Source organism: Phacochoerus africanus, chromosome 14 (genome assembly GCF_016906955.1).
Source record: "Phacochoerus africanus isolate WHEZ1 chromosome 14, ROS_Pafr_v1, whole genome shotgun sequence".
Classification (NCBI taxonomy): domain Eukaryota; kingdom Metazoa; phylum Chordata; class Mammalia; order Artiodactyla; family Suidae; genus Phacochoerus; species Phacochoerus africanus.
The window spans coordinates 31,166,194-31,181,683 of record NC_062557.1 but is presented as its reverse complement, the minus strand read 5'-3'; the positions used below and the strand labels follow the sequence as shown (position 1 = coordinate 31,181,683).

The 15,490-nt window shown below is 37.0% G+C and overlaps 1 protein-coding gene across 2 annotated transcripts in view; it reads right to left on the bottom strand.

Annotated features, from left to right (window-relative positions):
• Positions 1-15,490, bottom strand: part of STXBP4 (syntaxin binding protein 4) — a 191,474-nt gene that overhangs the window by 94,649 nt on the left and 81,335 nt on the right. For both annotated transcript variants that reach the window (XM_047759350.1, XM_047759351.1), the window contains exon 13: positions 13,655-13,720. In XM_047759350.1, coding sequence (XP_047615306.1) covers positions 13,655-13,720 — 66 coding nt within the window. The remainder of the gene's footprint in view (positions 1-13,654; positions 13,721-15,490) is intronic.

Here is a 15,490-nt window from a genome sequence, read left to right as displayed (position 1 = left end):
TTATTATAGACTATCACCACATTGCAAAGTCTTAGCCAATTTTTTTGGATTATTACTGCACATGCTATCCCCATGAAGTCTGGTTGACTTTACTCTCATGGAATCTTTCACACAGACCACTCTGGTATACTTGGTGTAATTCCCTTGCCATTACCTAGTAAAATCCTCTGCTGCCTGTTATCTGGACAAGCGCTTTTCAAATTTTAAGATATATATATATATATATATATATATATATATATATATATAAATCACCGAAGGACTTATAAATGCAGATTCCGTTTCAGTAGGTCTAGGGTTAAGACCTGAAATTACATTTTTAAGTTCCAGGTGCTCCTGACACTGCTGGTCCTCAACCAGGCTTTGAGTAGCAAGGATGCAGAGTTCTAGATCTGCACTGTCCAATGTGGTAGCCACTAGCTGTATGTGGCTATTGAGCACCGGAAATATAGCTAAGTCAACTGAAGAATGGAATTTTTAATTAAATTGTCATTAGTTTGTATTTAAATTTAAAAACTTAACTGTACAATATTTTTCCATTGCACAAAACTTTATTGTTTTGATGGAAATGTAATATTCCACTTTAATCACTGCATCATTTAAGATATTAGTGTTGAACTGTATGTAGTGTTTGTGTCAGGCATGTGTCATTCATGTTATATATATAAACTCATAACTGGGAGTTTCAGTTGTGGTTCAGTGGGATAAGAACCTAACATAGTGTATGTGAGGATGCAGGTTCGATCCTTGGACTGACGCTCAGTGGGTTAAAGATTCAGCATTGCCACAAGCTGCAGCATAGGTCACACATGTGTCTCGGATCTGGTGTTGCTGTGGCTATGGTGTAGGCCTGCAGCTGCAGCTTTAATTTGACCCCTAGCCTGGGAACCTCCATATATTTCAGGTGCAGCCATAAAAAGAAAAACAACAACAACAACAAAAACTATATAAATGATCTGGTTACTGTCAAAGAATTAATTAATTTCGAAAGTTTTTTTAGACAACAATGTACTTATCTGAATATTTTATGCAATAGCATGAGTTATAGTAATATGTGTAAATCATGATTGGTAATTAAAGTTGAAATACTTTTTATTAGAATATGGTTAAATTATTTTGTATTTTAAAAAGTAGATATGGGAAAATTTTAATTTAAAATGAAGATATATTATAGATGCAAAATAGAGATAAATTAGCTAGTAATATAACAAGGATAAGAAAAAGACTAGAAGAAGATATGTTGCAAATTTCTTTTTTTTCTTTTTTTCTTTTGTCTTTTGAGGGCCACACCTGCAGCATATGGAGGTTCCCAGGCTAGGGGTTTAATCGGAGCTGTAGCCACCAGCCTATGCCAGAGCCACAGCAACACGGGAGCCAAGCAGTGTCTGCGACCTACACCACAGCTCAGGGCAATGCCGGATCCTTAACCCACTTTGTGAGGCCAGGAATTGAACCCGCAAGCTCATGGTTCCTATTCGTATTCGTTTCCGCTGAGCCACGATGGGAACTCTGATATGTTACAAATTTCATAATGAAAGCAATTGCACTTTACAAAGCTGTTTGTTGGATAATTTTTTTAAACATCTGAAAAGTGAGCAATTAAGAGATTTTTGAAAATGTATGATAAATTCATTAAGAAGTTTTCTCAACAGTCAAATAAGAACAATGAAATTAGTTACTTGAAACCAGAAGTAAGTGTTCAACATGTGTTAACTTTGGCAGCTATAAAATGGCTGGGATTCTTTGAATAAAAGAGTAAACCATTTTAATATCAATATGGTAAGTTCAGTTATGATAGAAGATTAGAATATTTTAAAAAAATGAAAGATTTCAATTAGGTCATGAAACAAATGCCCACAGAATACAGGAATTTTCTAACAATATCAATGATAAATTGATTCAAAATTTGAAGAAGTACAAGCACTTTTCTTTAGCTTTAGGTGAGCCATGTGATATAGAAGACACCACCAAAGTCATACTTCAGACATGCAAAATCTTAATGGACTCCAATTTTTTGAAAAAATGTTATCAACTGGCAGCCTAAAAAAGTAGACTTATGGTATAGATATGTTTTTACATCTGTCAAACAAGAGCTTCAGCTGGACAATGAAGAAGTTTTTTTATCACAATAGATGGTGCTCCAGCTAAGCTGGATCAGAAATTCAGAGTTATTGACATTTTCAAACAAGAGACTTTTTTGTTTGTTTCATGCCATTGTATGATACATTTTGAAAATTTCTGTGCTCAGTTTCCTGAAGTTAACTGTATAAAAAACAACATGGATAAATTTGTTAACCTTATTTAGTATATATGCAAATTCTACAAATCCTCACTAGTTTAGAAGACAAACAAATTTAATGATCCTGTGTTCTTTTTTTTCTTTTTTTGTCTTTTTAAGGCTGCACCTGTGGCATGTGGTGCAGGGGTCTAATTGGAGCTGTTACTACAGGCCTAGGCCAGAGCCACAGCAACACAGGATCCGAGCTGCATCTATTACTTACACCACAACTCAGGGCAACGCCAGATCCTTAACCCACTAAGCGAGGCCAGGGATCAAACCTGCAACCTCATGGTTCGCAGTCGGATTCGTTTCCGCTGCACCACGACGGGAACTCCTGTGTTCTTTTCCAGTGCTCTTTGAGCCATGGAAGAGCTTTACAAAGATTTACTGTATTTCTAACTTCGATTTAAGATTTTCTTAAAAGGAATGGTTGCCTAAGAGTCAATAATCCAAGACAAGAAAATGGCAGTGTGATTACATTTTATTAACAACATCACATTGCATATGAATGAGCTAAATTTGAAGTTGCAAGAAAAGAGAAAGCTTATTTGTGAAACTAGACAAGTGTGAGAATTAATACTGGTATTGAAACTTTCCATAATATAAATCAATAATAATGATTTACCTGTTTTCTACCATAAATCTATTAATTTTAATGACATAGTGTTAAATCAATTAACTTCAAGAACTTAAAGACTTTTGATTTTTGACGAAAATTATGCTTAGTTGATTATTTAATAAATTTACAGTTGCTTTCAATATATGCAATACTCCCTTGAATCTGATGTTAATGAGTTGCCTAGAATTAGTGATATACTTTACTTAAAAAAAGATGTAGCTTTGAAATGATTTTGCTTCAAAGAAAAGGTCTTCTAAAAACATAAAAAAGTTTTGCCAATATGGGGATAAATACTAAAAGAAAGATTTTTGTTATTCATTTCAGTTACTGGACATTTTTTAACTTTATTTGGAACATTTGGTTATATGAATCTACTTTTTCAACTATAATTCCTGTTGAATCTAAATATAGCAGTATTTCCAATGAGAGTTTAGTGTATAAATTAAGATGTGCTGTAAGTGTAAAATAACATTGGACTTCAAAAATACAGCATGAGGAGTTCCCGTCGTGGCTCAGTGGTTAACGAATCTGACTAGGAACCATGAGGTTGTGGGTTCCATCCCTGGCCTTGCTCAGTGGGTTAAGGATCTGGTGTTGCCATGAGCTGTAGTGTAGGTTGCAGATGTGGCTCGGATCCCACATTGCTGTGGCTCTGGCATAGGCTGGCGGCTACAGCTCCGATTGGACCCCTAGCCTGGGAACCTCCATATGCTGCAGGAGCAGCCCAAGAAATGGCAAAAAGACAAAAAAAACAAACAAAAAAAACCAGTATGAAAAAATGTAAAAATATCTCACTAGTAAAATTTTAATATTATTGCATGTTAAAGTATTTTAGATGTATTACATAAAAATATATTTAAAATAATTTTACCTGTTTCTTTTTACTCTTTTTAAAATGTGGCTACTAGAAAATTAATAATGATAGGTGACTTCCAATATATTTCTATTGGACAGTGCTAGTCTAGATTATTATACGAGCCTCTTATCTGCTATCAGTTACTTCCAAACCTTCTACTAGGTTAACTTCCTTAAAGTATAGATATTCTTCACTCAGCCCTTCAACCATTCACCAAATATTTATTGAGCACCTACTCTATATCGGTGATTGTTCTAAGATATATCAGAGAACAGATGAAGGATAGCTCCCCTCCTCACAAAACTTTCCCTCTAGTTGGTGGATATAAAGGACAAAAACATAACAAGTATATAAGAAAGCAATCAGGAATACCAAAAAACTTATCCACAAAGAGGGAAAGCTGGAACGTTAGTCAGGGGATGGTGCAGGGAGGTCAGAAGGGCTGGGGCACTAGTAGGGGAAGTGGGGGGAGAGTGGTAAGGCATGAGGTCATTGAGGTAAGAGGAGTGTGGGAAGGGGATAGGATGGTAGATCAAGGAGGCTCTTTGACATTTACTTTAGGTTTCTGCTTGTAGGATTTTGGCTTTTACTCTGAATGAGATGGAAAGTTTTGGAGAGTTCTAACGAGTTTTCAAAAGATATTTCCGGCTGCTGTGTTCAGATTAGACTGTATGGGGATGGGGCAAGGGTAAAAGCTGGGTGATCTGGAAGGAAGCTATCATTACAACACAGGCAGGAGATGATGGATGATGACGGTGGTAAAAAGTGGCAAAATTCTGCAATTTTTAAAAAGTAGGGCCAACAAGTTGGATGCGGAGAGTGAAGGAGAGAGAGGGCTAAGGTTATAAGTGAAACGAGTTGATGTTTTTTCTCTCCTTGTCAAGTATCTTCAATGGCAGTCCAATGTCTAAAATCTTAGGTTGGTATTCAAGTGCATATCTGCTTTGACCCCAACACACCACCTCCGCCACCATCCCTAAATGTCATTTCCTAACCCTTTCATCTGTCCCTGTCTCTCTTATATTCCTGGGCTTTAACAATAAGATAATGGTGATGATGATAAAAGAATACAAATCAAAACTATTATTTTTTAAGGACTTTATTATATTCCTGATAGTTTTAGGTTCTTAAAAACTCAAATCCTATGAACAAATTATAAGACATATTATCATATTTTCAGATACAATGTAAATATATTAACAAATAATAGTAAAATTGGCATAAAAAGGGGGCCACTTATGACTCTAAATCAAGACTTTCTCTCTTTTTTTTTTTTGTCTTTTTGCTATTTCTTGGGCCACTCCCTCGGCATATGGAGGTTCCCAGGCTAGGGGTCCAATCGGAGCTGTAGCCACCGGCCTACGCCAGAGCCACAGCAACGCAGGATCCGAGCCGCGTCTGCAACCTACACCACAGCTCACGGCAACGCCGGATCGTCAACCCAATGAGCAAGGGCAGGGACCGAACCTGCAACCTCATGGTTCCTAGTCGGATTTGTTAACCACTGCGCCACGATGGGAACTCCAAGACTTTCTCTTTTATACCATGATTTTCACGCTGCATCCTCTGCCTGGAATGCTCTTTCCTTTCCATGTTGGGTCCAGTTCATATGTTACCTTTTCTCTAAAAAGCCTCCTCAGCCAGAATTAGATTTTCTTTCTCTAAATCTAATGGCTAAAACAAATCATTCCCACCTCTTTCTCCACACCTACTATTTCTTCCTCTATTATAAATAATAATGACCATAAGACAACCTACAGACTGAGAGAAAATACTTTCAAGTGATGTAACCAACAGGGGCTTAATTTCCAAAATATACAAACAGCTCATACAACTCAATTACAGCAACAACAAGAAAAACCCGAGCAAAAATGGGCACAACACCTAAACAGACATTTCTGCAAAAAAGGCATACAGATGGCCAACAAGCACATGAAGAAACAGATGCTCAACACTGCTAATCAATAAATAAATGCCAATCAAAACCACAATGAAGTACCACCTCACTTGGTTCTAATGGTCATTATTACTAAGTCTACAATAAATGCTTGAGAGGATGTGGAAAAAAGGGGCCCCTCCTACACTGTTGGTGGGAATGTCTGTTGGTGCAGACACTATGGAAGCAGTACGGAGGCTCCTCAAAAAACCAAAAGCAGAGTTGCCATATGATTCAGTGATCCCATTTCTGGGAATATATCTGGAGAAAACTATAATTCAAACACATACATCCAACCCAATGTTCACAGCAGCACTATTTACAACAGCCAAAGCATGGAAGCAACCTAAATGTTCATCGTCGGAAGAATGGATGAAGAAGATGTGGTTATTACCCTACAAACTTAGTATTTCCTAAGTATAAGGATATTCTTCTTACACAACGGTAGTACAGACATCAGATTTAGGAAATTTAACACTGAGCCAATACATTTGTCTAATCTACCATTTGTATTCCAATTTTGTCAGTTGTCTCAATAATATCCTTTACAGCATTTTCTTCATTCCAGTGCAAGATCCAGTCTAGGGTCAGTCAGTGATTGAATTTAGTTTTCATGCCTTTCATCCTCTTAGAGTCAGATATTGTAGTTTTCATGTCTCTTTAGCCTCTTTTTAAATTAAATTAAATTAAATTTTTTGGCTGCTCTGAGGCATATGGAGTTCTCACTTCAGGGAATGGATCTAGGCTGCAGTTTCGACCTATGCTGCAGCTGCAGCAACACCAGATCATTAACCCACTGTGCTGGGCCGGGGATCGAACCTGCATCCTGTCACTCCAGAGACACCACCAATCCTGTTGTGCCATAGTGGGAACTTCTCTTTAGCCTCTTTTAATCTGGAATCTTCCCTCCCTCTCTCCTTCCTCCCTCACTTCATCCCTTCTTTCTTCCTTTCTTGTTTCATTCTTCCTTCCTGTCTCTGTCTCTCTCTTCCCTCGCTTTCTCTCATCCGTTCTTTCTGTCTTCTCTCTTTTCTTCTGTTTTTTTTTTTGGCATTGACTGTTCTGAAGACTATAACTCCTTCACACCTATAAACCTACACACACCTTTCTAAAAAATAAAACTGTCCCATTTGGGGTTTGTCTGATGCTCCCTCATGGCCAGATTCAGGTTCATACATTCTCAGCCATAATACTATGTAGATTATATGTCCTTTTCAAGGTTATCACATTTGAAGTCACTCATGTTCGTCTGTTCTTTACTGGCAGTATCATTTTTTAGCACCAGACTAGGAGTTGTCTGATTTCACTACTGTATAATTACTATTTTCCCCTTGCAATTAGCGAGCAGTTTATAGAGAGCTACTTTAAAACCATGTAAATATGAATATATTCTGCTCTCCATTAAAAAATTCCCCCTAGATTTAGCATTTTATGATTCTAGTCTGATCCATCTCTACTGAAACAGATGCAAAATGCTGACCTCCCCAAACTGGCAGCCTCTCTACAGTAACCGTAAGTCAGCACTCAACAGTCTATAATGAGCAAGAGCCCTCCGTTCTCCCCATTAATTAATGCATGTCTTTACTAATGGTGTGGACTCATGAATCATTATTTTTTCAATGTTTTTTAATTCATTACTGTATTTAATTATTTTGGTGTTCAATTACTTCCATATTGGCCTGTGGGAGCCCCTTCAAGCTGGTTCCTTATGATATGTTCCCATCATTTGGGGCATTTCCTTATTTTCTGGCATAAGATGTTTCAGGCTCACTTTGTACACCAGCCCTGAAATCAATCATTTCTCCAAGAAGCCTAGATTCCTATTATCGGAGAATGGTTTCTGGGTACTGATATATGCTATGGCCTTGCTCACTGCTATTGGGGTGTTTGCTTCTTGGCTCTTTCAGCTCAAAGAGCTAGGAATATACATATAGAAAATACACACACACAATACATATACATACACATGCACACATACACACATACATATATACATGGGCACATATATGTTTATTCTCATATAATACATGCATATTTTAGAAAGGATGCATTCATAATGATACCTTCAATTCCAGTCCATCCACAAGATTCTTTCTTGAATTCCTTCATTCTATTCTGTATGTCTTTGCTTTTTCATTGAGATTCTGGCTTTCAACAACAATCAATATATTTGCTGAGAACTTTATTACATCTAAAAAGTATTTCAGAATGTCTTTGACCACACTTCTAAAACAACAAAACATACTAAAAAAAGTTTGGGATTTGTTTGCAATTCTTTTCTAACTCATTCCTACCTGTTAAACACTGAACACAAATACTGTCTCATAAGTCACTTGAATTGATTCTTTGTTTTCCTTTAGTACAGCTACGGCATTTGTTTGAAATGCAAACGAATTCATTTCAGTTTGCTTGTAGGTTTAAGTTCATTTTCCCTTTCCTAGCTTTATTGATTTATCTATTTTGAACGTGTAGAACATTAGCATGCCCCAAAATAAAAATTATGTAAAAAGGTATTCTCAGAGCGGTGTCACTCCCTCCTGCAATCTTATCCACTCTGTGTCCACCCATACAGTAGATAATCTATTTCATTGCTGTGTACATTATCCATCCTTTGGTTTCTTTTGTAAAGATAAATACAAATAATACTGCAATAAATACTGTGCATATGTATTTTAACATTATTAGAGGTGTGTCTTCAGGGTAAAGTCCTAGAAATGAGGTTGCCAGGTTGAGGGATAAATGCATACATAGCTCAATCAGAAATGCCAAATTCTCCTTCATAGCTGCATACCATTTTGCATTACCACCGGCAATGTGTGAGAATGCCTATTTTGAAACAGTCTCACCAGCTGTGCACTGCTGAACTGTTGAATATTTGTTAATCTGATGGATGAAAAATTGGATTTGCATTTTTTAAAAATTTCTCTGTCTAGGCAGAATTTACTTTGCTAAGTAAAATTTACTAATTTTAGGTACATAGTTTGATAACTTTGATTAACCCAACATCACGAAAGTTTCTTCTGGAATTTAATTTTTAGTTCTTACGTCTAGATCTATAAACTATTCAGAGTTAATTTTTAAATATGATATGAGGTAGAAGTTGAGATTAAAATTTTCTTATATAAACATTTCCTTGCTCTAGAACCATGTACTGTAATGAGCAGCTTTTCCCCACTCAATTGTCTGTGAAACTTTTCAAATATCAAGCGACCATAAGTGTGAGTCAATTTCTGTTGGTATCAGATTGCTGTGAGCTCCAGGCTTAAAATCGTAGAAATAAGAAATTTATTTCGCATAGTTCCCCTGTTCTCAGAGGAGCAAGCAGCTGGTCTATGTTCAGTTTCCAATTCCTTTGGTAGTTGCTCATTGTGTAATGTACACATTTTAAAGTTGTTTTCTGTTGTTGAATGTATTCTGCCAGTGTCTCACTCAGTACTAGAAGCCCTGCCTCAATGCAGATTTAATTGGTTTTACTCTTATTATGAGAAAGATTGAATATCTTTTCAGATGTTTTATAACTTTTCATGTTTCGTATGACCTTCTCATTGCTTTTTTTTTTTGATGAATGTTTTGTTCATGGCTTTTGCTCAGTCTTCTATATAATTTTGGCTTCATCTCAACTGTTAAAACTTTTTTTTTTTTTTTGGCTTTTTAGGGCCGTACCGGTAGCCAATGGAAGTTCCTGGGCTAGGGGTCTAATTGGAGATACAGCTGCCAGCCTATGCCACAGACACAGCAACGCCAGATCCAAGCCACGTCTGTGACCTACACCACACAGAAACACCAGATCCTTAACCAACTGAGCGAGGCCAGGGATCGAACCCACAACCTCATGGTTCCTAGTTGGATTTGTTTCTGCTGAGTCATGACAGGAACTCCATCAACTGCTAAAACTTCTAATTGGTTATCATTTGTGTATATGGATGCAACTGAGTCTTGCATATTAAGTTTATATCTTGCTAGTTGTGAGTTCTTCGTCAAGTTAGTTTTATCGTTGGTTCATTAGGGTTTTCTGCATACAATTATGTCACTTGCAAACAGAGACAGTTTTATTTTTTCTTTTTCAATTCGTATGTCCCTAGTTGTTTTTTCAGTCTAACTGCATTTTCTTAGGCATTAGGTGTTATATTTGCTTTAAGAAATGAATTTGGTAATCTTCTTTCTTTTTTCCTTCTTCTCCTTCTTTTTAATACTCAGAAGCCATTTCTGTAGTTTTGGGATTGATTGCCAAAGGTTTGGCTAAATTCTCCTGTGAAATCATTTGGCCTGGTCCTTTTCTACAGGGTGGTTTCTTGGTAACTTCATTTCTTCTATTGAAATGAGCCTGTTAATCTCTTTCTACTGAGGTCATTTTTTTAGTAAACTACATTTTCTTAAGAAAACCTTTTAATAGGTATGGTAAACTTATTTATGTTGATTAAGATCACAATTATGTTCAATTTCAATTCTGCCATATCGTCTCTTGTTGAAATTATTGTATATATTTACTGCATGTGTTTATTCATACTCTACAGATTACCTTTGTATTACAACTTTTTTTTTTTTTTTTTTAGGGCTGCACCCATGGCATATAGCAGGTCCCAGGTTAGGGGCTGAATCAGAGCTACATATGCTGGCCTATGCCACAGCCACAGCAATGCGGGATCTGAGCTGCGTCTGTGACCTACACTGCAGCTCATGGCAATGCCAGATCCTTAGCTCCACTGAGAGAGGCCATGGACCAAACCCAAGTCCTTATGGATACTAGTCACATTTGTCACTGCTGAGCCACAATGGGAACTCTGTATTATTACTTTTAATACTGCCTGAAATCCCCTTTGTCTTCACCTAATCTCTTACTGTTTGGTGTCCCTGTTTTATATGATATTTGCTGGCTATTATACAACAGAATGATCATATTCTATGTTCTTTCTTTTCCCTTATCCTCTCATTAAAAAATAATTGCATCTTTGATTTTTGTCAGACATGCAATATTTACACAGCATTCTTTTACCTGTGAACTCACACTCACTGTAATCTCAGCTTATACAATAACATATAGGAAATGCTCACTGTTTGGAAATTCTTGTCAAAGCTACTTTTTGGCTGGCTGAAACTCACCCTCTCCCAGATTCCTTAGGAATACTACATGTGTACATTATTCTCTGAATACTGGCACATTCCTGTTTTCCTATGGCATTGCTATCTGCAAGTCAGTTTGCTGGTATACAATACTCTTTTTTTTTTTTTTTTTGGTCTTTTCCAGGGCCACACCCACGGCATATGGAGGTTCCCAGGCTAGGGGTCAAATCAGAGCTGTAGCCGCTGGCCTATGCCAGAGTCACAGCAATGCGGGATCTGAGCTGCGTCTGCGACTTACACCACAGCTCACAGCAACACCGGATCCTTAACCCACTGAGCGAGGCCAGGGATCGAACCCACACCTCATGGTTCCTAGTTGGGTTCGTTAACCACTGTGCCATGACGGGAACTCCAGGTATACAATATTCTTCATTTACACATTCCCTCCTTTAGTTTCTTGAAAATATAGCTCCATTAATACCTTACTTTGTATGTTGTGTAAAGAAGGTTCATGCTGGTTTAATTCTACTGCCTTTGTAAGTTATTTGATCTTTTCATTAGGAGGCACTATGAATTTTTTCCTCTATTTTGAAGCCTATTAGTTTTACTAGGATATTTCCTAGAGTTGATCTTGCCAAGTTAAATTTCCCCACTATCCAATAACAGTTTCAGGTTATCTTGTACTTCTGGTAAGTTTTCTTAGCATATAGTTCTAAATATTAGTGCCGTTGAGTTGTTTTGATTTACTTCAAGAATATCTTTAATTTCTTTATTTCATTCTTATTTTTCTGATTTTCTGTGAGGCCTTTTCATTTGATTATATTCTTCCTTTGGCAACTTCTAATTTAATTTTCATTTCTGTTATCATTTTGTTCTTTTCTTCTCTTTCCTAGTTTTATCAACTCTCATTTAATTTATTCCTGTTTTGTCATTTTCTCGTTTTAGTTTTTAAATTCTGATTTGAAGTGTTTTTTCTTAATGCCAAATGCTTATTTGAGGATATTAAATTGTTCACAGTGTGGTGTTACAGTTTTCGTTAGCTTTGTGGATGAATTGTTTTGAAGTGTTTTCATCAGGAGGAAAGCTTTAATTCATACAGTTTGATTTTTACAGTTGTTTTGTAATGACTGGGACAGCTTTTTTTTTTCCTATTCCTTTTTCTTTCATAGAAAGAATTTGTAGTTCAACAGCACCCTCTTCTGTGCAATTTCTTTTGTGGATTATGTGTCAGAGGTCGTGGTGGGGGTATAGATGGAGATTTAGTATGTCTTGCTTCTCTTTCACTTCTGCAAGATCCTTACCTTTTCCCTCTTATTTCCGTCTTTTTATTTCCTAGTCTCTAAGGGACACCCACCCTTCTCTATTTGATCCGTCCCCAGAAATTATGATTCTTTTTTGTTGTTATTGTTGTTGTTGTCTTTTTTGTCCTTTTTTTAGGGCTGCACCCACAGCACATGGAGGTTCCCAGGCTAGGGGTCTAATCAGAGCTACAGCTGCCTGCCTAGGCCAGAGCCACAGCAATGCCAGATCCGAGCCATGTCTGTGACCTACACCATAGCTCACGGCAACGCCGGATCCCCAACCCACTGAGCAAGGCCAGGGATCGAACCCGCAACCTCATGGTTCCTAGTCAGATTCGTTTCCGCTTCGCCACAACAGGAACTTTGAAACTATGATTCTTAAAGGCTGCCATTTCTGGTTGCACACACTTTCCCAAGTGCTGAGAACCAAATCCTAGCCTCTGTTCAGTATTTTGGCATTCATAGTTGCATTTTCTCTTTCTGGGGTATGATTTTACTAGTACTTCATCTAATTGCTCAGTTTCTTCTTATTCCTTTCGACAATTTTTAAAACTTACTTCCTCTGCTCTTTGTATTCCAGTTTCAGCGGCAGGCAGGCTGCAAAGAATCTCTTGAAATTTTTAAACTCTATTTATATGTACTTTGAAGGTTCTGGTGCTCTCTGTCACACAGCCATATTTAAGGTATGGGTCCTGTATGGTTGATTTTATTTGCTCTGTCAATTTTATGTTTTCAGGGAGGATAATCTTGGGGAGATTCAAAATCAGGAGATTGCCACTGATCTATAACAATGTCCTCCTAACTATCTACTGTTATTAATTGTTTTTGTTTGTTTGTTTGTTTTTGGTCTTTTTGCCTTTTCTAGGGCAACTCCTGCAGTACATGGAGGTTCTCAGGCTAGGGGTTGAATCGGAGCTATAGCTGCTGGCCTACGCCACAGCCACAGCAATGCCAGATCCGAGCCACGTCTGTGACCTATACCACAGCTCATGGCTACACCAGATCCTTAACTCACTGAGCGAGGCCAGGGATCGAACCTGAAACCTCATGGTTCCTAGTTGGATTCGTTAACCACTGAGCCACGACGGGAACTCCTCTACTGTTATTAATTGTTTGTTATTTGTATCTGTTTCATGATGATGTAATTTTGTTTTGTTTTAAGCAAACTAAAATTCTTTAAAGAATGAAAATAATTTACTTTTTATTATTAAAAATATAATTAAAAATGCAACTTGGAAGGCTTTTTTTCACTTATTTTGTTTTTATCTTAATAAAATGAGTATGAATAAAAGAAGAAAAGAAAATGGAAGAATAAAAGCAAAAGAAAAAAAAGAATAGAAAAGCAATGAGACTGATCATTTCAGTCCATGGCGATCTGGTTTTGAAAGAAATTTCAAAGAGGAGTTTTAACATTTCCTTTGGCAGCATGAACAGCATAGGTACAGAGCCTGCAACCGATTGCCTTTAAGATTTACCCCATCTTATACAATATTGTTTACATTTATAAGCTCTGGGGTATTATACACATCAGTGCTCTGGAATTATAACTCACATATTTATGAATGCATACACGAAATGCACACATAATACATGCACTTACTTGCTTTACATTCTGGAGTTCTTCTGTCAATTGTTTCCTTTGCTTTTCTGATTCAAATAATTTTTCCTGTATTTAAAAACCACTGAATTAATAACTTGTTATGAAGGTATCAATGGGTGTCATTTTAGGGCTTCGTTTCAAAGCTTACAAATTCCCAAACATCTAATTGAAAATGTAGTTCCCAGTCACTTTTCTGGCTTTATGTATATCAACTAATAACTAAAGTAATTAGTTACTTACAATATAATTGTGATGTCAGTGTGCTTTCTGTTGCAATAATTAGCCAGTTTTAAAAATCTCAAAATCTGGAGTTCCTGTCGTGGAGCAGCGGAAATGACTCCAACTAGGAATGTGAGGTTGTGGGTTCAATTCTTGGCTGCGCTCAGTGGGTTAAGGATCTGGCATTGCCGTGAGCTGTCGTGTAGGCCAGCAGCTGTAGCTCTGATTTGACCCCTAGCCTGGGAACCTCCATATGCTGTGGGTGCAGCCCTAAAAAGCACACACACACAAAAAAGAAAAGTTCTCCGTTAAAAATCTCAAAATCTGAGGTCCAAAATAAGTCAGTCAGGATCAAAGTGGATAATATTAACCGAATGTTGGATAATAGTTGTCATTGCCAAAGAGTTTGAAAATTGAAGAGCATTATTATTATAACTTAGAAGTCTCTCTATACTACAGAGGGCTATGAAATTGGGTTACTATTATTTCTTTTTTTTTTGTCTTTTTTTTTTGCCATTTCTTGGGCCGCTCCCGTGGCATATGGAGTTTCCCAGGCCAGGGGTCTAATCGGAGCTGTAGCTGCCAGCCTATGCCAGAGCCACAGCAACGCGGGATCCGAGCCACATCTGTGACCTACACCACAGCTCATGGCAACGCCGGATGGTCAACCCACTGAGCAAGGGAAGGGATCGAACCCACAACCTCATGGTTCCTAGTCGATTCGTTAACCACTGTGCCACGATGGGAACTCCCCATATTATTTCTTGAATTTAGCTTATTCTTGGAAGATTACCCATACAAATGAAGATATGACTGCTGTAACCAAAATATGAAATAATAGTTACTAAGGTAGAGTAATATTAGGCATGTCAATCAAATATTAAAATATTTGAACTTAAAATGAAGTTAAGGACATACCCTAAAATGTTGAATTTTGTTAAGTATGTCATATTTTTTGATCAAATTAGAGATACTAAGAGTAATTTAAGAATCATTTTACTATAAACCTGAGCAGAGGAATTGCTCAAAGATTATACTGAGTGGTAAATATTCATGGCAACATTGCCATGTTTATAAGAAGCAATCCGCTTTCTGTTACGCTTTAGATCATTCTTGTCTAAGAGATAAAATGAAGGTACATGAAGATGAATATAACATAGCAATCTAATGAATCTGCCACAGACCAGGAGCCAAGAAACTGCTGGCTCCTGTGCTTTTATGCTCTAGCAAGTCACCTTCACTTTTTGTGTCCTAGTTTTTTGCATCTGTAAATGGAAAATATATCTATTTTCATTCAGCTTTGCAAAGCAGTAGCAATGTGTATTCTGCAGAAAGGCTTTAAGTTAAATAAAGTCCGTAGTAATTTTAAAAATCATTCTTGCAAAATAAAAATTAGCCAGTGGCATCAAATTCTCTTGGCTTCATTTTTACTTGTACCTCAAATTAGACATGAAGAATAGAGATGTCACAGGATAATGGGAAGTGATGAGAGACCATCTACACACTTTATGAACGTCACTGAATAACCTCTGTTATTTGTATAATGTGTGTATAATACAAGCAGAAAAACTGAAAGTACAAAAACATTACCTCAAATAAAATATTTATCACTTTATA